The following is a 7,449-nucleotide window of genomic DNA, read 5'->3' as shown; positions in this document are numbered from 1 at the left end:
AAGGCTAATTTGGGCAAAGCAACAACAATAAAAAGCATCATGCAATTTTTTAAACCAAGTTCTCCTTCAAAAACATTATTACCAATGAAAGCACAAAAATAAACATACATGATCCCTAACATATTGAGTAATGTTTTGTGTAAAATAATATTAACCTGTTGTTGAATTACATCCACCCACTTAACTTATTATGGAGAAGGGGTTAAAAAAGAAAAGAGCTTGCTTTTCTTACTTAAAATTTCTGAGTCCTTTACTGGTCAGAAACAACCACCATTTCACCAAAATGACATTTACTGTGTGCAGATATTACCAATATTATTAAAAAGGACTTACTATGAACAACCACTTTACTAAAATGCACTCTTCTAAAAAGGATTTCAGGGCCACCACTTCAGCAGTAGGTTTATTCAGTCTAGTGTTAAGTAGCCAACTAGAAATGAGACGGGTGCCATACGAAATGGGTCCGGATTTCTAACGAATATTCTAACTGAAATGAGGAAAGCTTGGAAATGAATTCTGAGGAAAGATAACACTAAGGACAACGTTCTGGCTGTGCACAAACTCTGTCTTTCTCAGATATTTTATACCGCCGGTCCTGGAGCATCTGGGCTCCAAATGCTCTCTACCAGAGCTCACCACTGTGAAAACAGAGCTGCTTAAAACTCAACCAGCCAGAGGCACTCTGCTCTCAGGGTTCATATGCATTGCATTTGCTCTGCCCGAAAATCTGGAGGCACAAACCTGGCTGGCAGCGGTGGGTCTGCCTTGCCAGCCACCAGCCAGGAGGACCGGTGGTAGGCGTAGCGGTACCTCTTGTTGTCCACGGGGACGATGTCCATCAGGACTATGTACTTGGCCTCAGGATCCACGCCGGAAAAGGATACCCGAATGGTGGGAAACATCCTCCTGACACAGGGAGACAAAGAGAATGGACTGGAGCTCCTGGAGGCTAATGAGCCAACTGAATAAAAGAGGGAGGTCCTACTCTCTCCCCACTGACCCCACACCCTTTTTGTTGCCACAGAGACTAGAGCTTGAGTACGGAGACCTTCCCTCTCCCTCCCCCCACCCACATAACTTTAGGTGTCACCTTCACAGGGGTCCCCTTGCTACATGAAAAGTTTTGTTTTGCTTTTTACGACCGGAAGGTCTGCGATTACAGAAAACGCTATGCAACAGTATCAAACCCGTCAGGCTCTCCCAGACCAAAGGTTGGAGCTGACAAGTCTCCCAAACCCCTAAGGTAACAGGGAGAAAACTTGTTTCAGCTATAAATCCAGGGTGGGGTTGGGTTTCCGGAGACCCTGGGGGTATTTCCCAGAGGCTACAGAGCCGGAGGGACCAGGGCCGCGGGCCACTGACCTGTAGAGTCTTCGCTCCAGGCCCGGGAGCCGCCTGCATTACCCCCGCCCTGTGGCTTCCGCTACCCTGTGCCTGCCTTACTGCGGCACCAAGGGGCCCGTAGCCCCAGCACTCTGTCCTACACAGTGTGAGTTTCAAATTTCATTCTTCTGCTCAGGTTTTAATTTTAGTTTTTAATGGGAGCTGGCAGCTTTTGCAAATTGAGGCAAATAAAAGGGAAGCTACTTGCCTCCCTCGAGGCACCCAGCAGCTTGCCCTATACCCACCCCCCAACCGGATTCCTGCTTCCCTCAAGATGCCAGCTCCCCACCCCAAAGCCCTCCCAGACTGCAGGGGCCTCAGATCGCTGGTCCCCATGTGCCTCTCATCAAGACCACGGCCATGGTGGGGTTTTTCCATGGTCGGATCCTGAGAAAGCAAATGCTAGGAAGTCTGTCTCAGCAGCTCTTTCCAAAAGCAAGTTTGTAGAAAGAAGCCCTAATTAAAGGAAACTTCCTGTCAGTGCTCTGGGCCAGTGGGGTTTCACCCAGCTCCAGGGAACACCCGAGGCCACCCAGGGTGCCACTGTCATCACTGTAGCCCTTACACNTTTTCTCCCTCATACCCGAGAGTGCGGCGGGGCTGTGCCCAACACCGACTGCACTGCGGTGTAGACAGGCAAAGCCAGCCTCAAAAGTGAACCACAACCCGGGCCTCGTCTTGTCTGTACAAAAGTGCTAACCAGAGACTCCACAGCTCTGCAGGCCCTTCTGCTTCCTGACCCCCGTCGGATCGCCCTTTACCTGCCCGCTTTGGTGATGATCATCTCTGTTCCCAGCTCGTGGAATTTGTCCCAGAGCTCCTTGGTCTCCAGGCTGCAGGCAATTTTGGCCATTTCCTCACTGGGGATGATGGGGGTGGTGGGGATCAGAGGCTCAGTACACAGGGAGGAGGAGGAGGGGCTGCTGCTGCTGCCGCCACCGGCAAACTCCCCGTGAGCATCCAGGCTGGTCAGTTCACCCAGGGGTTGGGCACAAGAGGACTTCTCAACAAATTGTTCTGCAAGCAAAGAGAATGGAGAATGACAGCTAACGCTGTCAAGCAAAGATACAGGAAAGAGAACAGCGCAACCCAAATAGGTACTGGACTTGACTTTGGAAAAGTTAAGTTCACAAACTCCAAGAAGGCAGTGATAACCCATCACTATATACATCTCCATGGAGTGACATACCCAGTGCTTCCTAAGTGAACCAAATGAGTCCTAGAACTTTGGATGATTACTACCATTATGAAAGGCACTTTGGGGACTAAAAATGTAAGGAGTGGATAAAGGGAAAGGATGGGCTCATGAAAGATGAAAGCAAGGATTGCTTCTGCTATCCCTCCCATGTTCAAGATTTTGCAGCTTGTGGGATCTCCTTTCCATCCTGAGCCTTCTCTCCACAAGAAAAAAATGAAAGGTGGAAGGGAGGTGGAGAAAAGTGGGGATGAGGTTAAAACGGGGATGAGGTTAAAACGAAAAAATTTACTTCTCTGCCTGGCTCTTAATTTTCTATGCTTTAATAGTAGGGCATTCTTACAATAGCCCTCCCAGCCTGAGACCTTACGAAAGACTCTAACATACAGCTCGTTAAATCACAGAAGTGGGCTTGCTAGGCCATTTTGGGAACGGGTGTGTAACGATTTCTTGAGGGCAGTATGTGTATTTTTTATCTCAAAAAGGTCCTGGAAGTGAGGAAAACAACCCGAAACCCAGGCTAGCAGAGTATTTAAAGTAGGAAGAACGCCATCCACCATCAGGCTGGAATACCGCTGCCTATGAACCAAACATTCTACTCCACAGCTGATAAGGGCCTACGACTACACCAGTCACTTTGATGGAATACAGGGGGACTTTTGTAATTGTCCCAATTATCTTGCATCCCTTAAAAAAGAAACTACTTGAATCTGTAATGTGAAACTGATCTCTAAACAACTCTGTTCTAAGTGCCCCCAAGGAATTGAAACAAGTTCTAAATGTAGATATATACATATATATGCTATGTATCCTATAAAGTGGTCTATTTCCCATATTTCTCCTTGACTTAGAGCAGGCAAGCAGGAAACAGGGTATTTTTACCTTTTCTTCTCTTACAGTAACAATCCAACTCACTGTAACATTTTAAATTAAGAATACGCTAATTATCTTAGCCTTATATTTTTAAATTCAAAGAACAAGAAGTATGCCACGGCAAAAGATTATTTTCAACAAATATTTTCAGAAACACATTCACATAATGTCTTTATAAAGAATCAACAAGTAGCCTCAGAAATTTTCTTATTTTCTGACAACTGAAAAAGGCAAACTCCCTAAGCCCCAGACTAACAAATGGTGAGGGTTGGAAAAGTGGAGAGGAAGAAAATGATACAGAATTGCTCCAACATAACGTTATGTTATATGTCAAGGGTACCTCAAGAAAAAAAATAACTTAAAGAAATGCTCTAGTGGTCTAAGGCAGTTCTTCTAAATAGATTTTATGTGTTTAAATGTGCAATCTTGATGCACTTTTGAGTCCCTACCCCCACAGCTGCTTCGACAACTATCCAAAGTACCACATTCTCTGTAACAGAACCTTTAGGTGTCTCCCTCGCGGGAGTCCTCAGCTTACAGTCACCAATTGCGCTGTTGAACTAGCCCGTGGAAAGGACAAGAATGCCTTCTGCTTCTTTCAGAGCCTGTCTCAAAAGCCCAGGGGAAGGAGGCTCATTTTACAGACTGTGTATATTTGCGGTAGGGAAAGGGTGGTGGCTTTATAGTTTAGAACTTAGATAGAAGGTGAGTTTTCTCAGGAAAAGGAGAAAAGAGAGTAATACTGAAATGACAGTGGAAATGAAAAGGGCATGTTTCCCAGTCTGAGGTCTGTAATTCCGACAGGAATATTAACCCAAAGTGCTCTTTCCCTGCTAGCTACCAAACGGTGACAGGGGTGTTTATAAAGAATTCAGAGGCCTTCTAAATAGGAGTGGATAATGTTGGGCAGTCCCACCAAAAAAACTTTGAAATTGGTGGTTAATATGTCTGTAAACAGTTTGGGTTTGTTTCATTGGTTGTTGACTTTTTTTTTTTTTGGGGGGGCAGAGTTAGATTTCACAGAGCGGCTGGTGGGAAGAACCAGGGAAAGGGACCTTGGAGGGGAGACTTTTTGACATTATATTTTCTGGAGATCTTTCTGTTTCTTTTCCTTGGTTCTAAGTTGCTCTGGGGATTTTGGTTCTTTCTTTTCTCTCTGCCCAGCCCTCTTATTTTTCATCTTTAACACTGTTTCATACTAGGATTGCTGTTTCAGATATGAGATGTTAAAGTGTTGGAAAGGACAGGGAGAAAGAACACATTGGGGAAATTTAATTTTATATATATAAATTAAATAAATAAAAATATACGAAATATATATATATTACCCTAAGCTTGTTGTGTGACGTGTCTCACCACATTTTCGGTCTATCAGATGATCAGGATGTGAAATAATTATTTCCTGGGGACCCAAGAGGTGATGATGAGAACACTTCTTTCTCTGTCGATTGTAAAGGGACTTTGAAATACTCAAGTCCAGCAGTCTCTTTCCCACACAGTTCACTCGTGCTAAAGGGAACATAATCCCTGGTTTCCCTTTACTCCAACCAAGCCTAGTGTCTTCTATAAATGGTAAAGGTTGTTAAATAAACAGTATAGCTAAAAGTTGAGGAATTTGGAAAATGGTTACTGGCTAATGTTTTTGCCAACCTCCACTGAAAATGATGGCAGTTACAAAATGATGTCTCACTGATACGTTTGGAGCTTCTGTGAAGAAAATGGTTCGGGTGGGGAGAACTGGCGTATTCTACAGCAGACGACAGTGGTTTCAAGGAGTTAATTTTGTTTCTTCAAGTCAAAGGAAAAACAAAATGCACCTAGTTTCTTGTGAGGTCGCTAAGAGTCTCCGTGGCACCAAATGCACACGCAGGTGTTACGCGCATGGTAAATTCTGTTGAGTCAAAGGGGTTAATTATTTATCCCTGACTGTTTTGATCCCAACAAAGTTACATACTCTCCTACACAGGTACGACCTGACATGGGGATTCTAGACTCACAGATAGGGAGAGTGGCTGGCGCACACCGGAGATGCGAAACCGGTGGTCTGGGAAGCCCCCAAAGAAAAGAATCTCCCAACTCCAGCGTGGGGCTGGTGGCCTGGGGGTCAGAAGCGGCCTGGAGCAGGAAAAGGCGGCCACCCTCTCGAGCCTCCCGCAGGCAGGATGACGGACGGATGCGCCGCAGCCCGCTCCCGCGCCAGACGGACAATCAGGCAGCCCGACTTACCAAGTGGTTTGATGGTGTTCTCGGTGGCCTCCTTCTCCTTAGAGCCGCCGCTCGACATGAGCGCGGCGATGGAGAAGGCGTTGGCCCGGGAGGAGAGCTGTGGCTTGGGCGACGCCGTGAACTCCATGGCGCCCAGTGTGCGGTCCTGGCCACGCACGGGGCCTGCCGAACTCCCGTCCAGCTTCCCCACGGGAGACAAACACCAACGCCGAGCGCAAAGTTTCCAAGTGCAATCTCAGCGGAGTCGGGAACTCCAGATGAGTCAGCCCCAACCGGCCGACAGCTCCACACTGGCCTCTGTCCCTCACTGCAAAGCCCTCCAGCCGCAGACACTTCGAACTAGCCCGAGAGGACAGGGCAGGACCAGCCTCAGGCTCGACCCGGCGCGCGAACCCTGGGGAGCTCCGGAGGACCACAGGCTGCGCCGCAGGAAGCTGTAGACGAGCATCGGACGCGCAAAACCCGGGGGTCTTGCGGCACCCCGGTGCGTCCTGCCCCCCCTCCACGCGCCGGGGACAGCCGGAGCGGCCCAAGCTGCGGGAAGGTGGCTACCGGCGGAGCGCTGCCGCGAGGGGGCGGGCCCCGGAGAGCACTGGCGCCGGCGTGCGGAGCGCAGCGNAGCCAGTCAGCGCCGCCTCACGTCACCGCTTCCTGATTCCGCCGCCGGGGGCGGGGCCGCGGGCAGGGCAGGGAGGGCGCTCCCCGGGCGCGGCGCCCGCCGCCGGCCGTGAACCTGGCGCCCGTTCGGAAAAAGTGCCACCGCCACGCAGCCGCGGACTCCCTCAGCCTTCTCTCGAGGTCTCAGGGACGGAGGGACTGGCGCGCGATCCCCGGGGGCGTATTTTTGAAGCTGCTGGGACGCGGGACCCCGGGAGCGGCCCAGTGCGGGAACCTAGACCAGAAGTAGCCTGGGGGAGTTTCTGCTTCTTCCATTCTTTTTGTAGCCGGTGCTCAAAGTTCCTAAAGAAAGTTGGGAAGCTCTAAGTAGAGCGGAAACCGGCGCCACGGAGTCACCACCTACGGGCCAGATCCTATTCTCTGGGCAGTTCCCAAGGCTCGGTCCCCTCGTTCTTTAGGCTCCAAAATCTGTCTGCTTGACGGTGGGACTGGAGAGACACAGTCCTGCAAAAGATATGCTGAGAGAGAGATGGGGCATTTGGCGAAGGCTGCTGCCCTCAGAACCACGGCCTCTGCTGCACACCAGTGCGGCACTTACGCGGGGTTCCTGTTCCCGAAAGGGACTCTGGAAATTGGGGCCTCCACCCAAGGGAAGGTGAGGGGTGGCGCGCGGACCTGGCGCGGCACCCTGCGGGGACCACGCCACACTTATTGGGAGGATGGGAGGTCTACGACGCCTGAGCTTCTTAGACGGGGAATCTGCCTTCGCAAACTGGGCTGCGACCAGGACTTCCCACGGCCTTATGGGGGTCGTCCTGTTGGCCTTGTTCAGCTTGAATAACTCAAATTCTCCGAATTCGCAGGGTAATCCGCTTCACTAGGAGCCGTGTAAACTCAGGCTGACACACACACTCAAGCTGTACATGTAAATATTTGCGCTCCTTTCCAGCCAGCTGGTCTGGCGATTAGGAGCCTGTTGGTGGGTCTTAAAATTTTAAAGAAAAAGAATACATCTTCCATTTCCCACCAGCCTTTTTCTCCCTTCACTGCACCCGCTGCCGTCCCAGACTCCTGAAATAAACATACGGGGGGGAAAAAAAGTCAAAAGGTGAGACCTTTTACGAAGGTGAAATGATGACATCTGGGAGAGTCGC

At 49.6% G+C, this 7,449-nt stretch overlaps 1 protein-coding gene across 1 annotated transcript in view; it reads right to left on the bottom strand.

The window, feature by feature from the left end:
- Positions 1-6,293, bottom strand: part of TBX20 (T-box transcription factor 20) — a 57,385-nt gene extending 51,092 nt beyond the window's left edge. The window contains exons 1-3 of the mRNA XM_077775453.1: positions 5,678-6,293; positions 2,145-2,400; positions 742-906 (exon numbers count right to left, since the gene is read on the bottom strand). Coding sequence (XP_077631579.1) covers positions 742-906; positions 2,145-2,400; positions 5,678-5,804 — 548 coding nt within the window. The 5' untranslated portion in view covers positions 5,805-6,293. The remainder of the gene's footprint in view (positions 1-741; positions 907-2,144; positions 2,401-5,677) is intronic.
- Between the last annotated feature and the right edge of the window lie 1,156 nt (positions 6,294-7,449).

The sequence above is a fragment of the Crocuta crocuta genome, unplaced genomic scaffold (genome assembly GCF_008692635.1).
Source record: "Crocuta crocuta isolate KB4526 unplaced genomic scaffold, BGI_CrCroc_1.0 scaffold197, whole genome shotgun sequence".
Classification (NCBI taxonomy): domain Eukaryota; kingdom Metazoa; phylum Chordata; class Mammalia; order Carnivora; family Hyaenidae; genus Crocuta; species Crocuta crocuta.
Note: the sequence above shows the minus strand (reverse complement) of the source record. Positions and strands in the feature narration are given on the sequence as shown.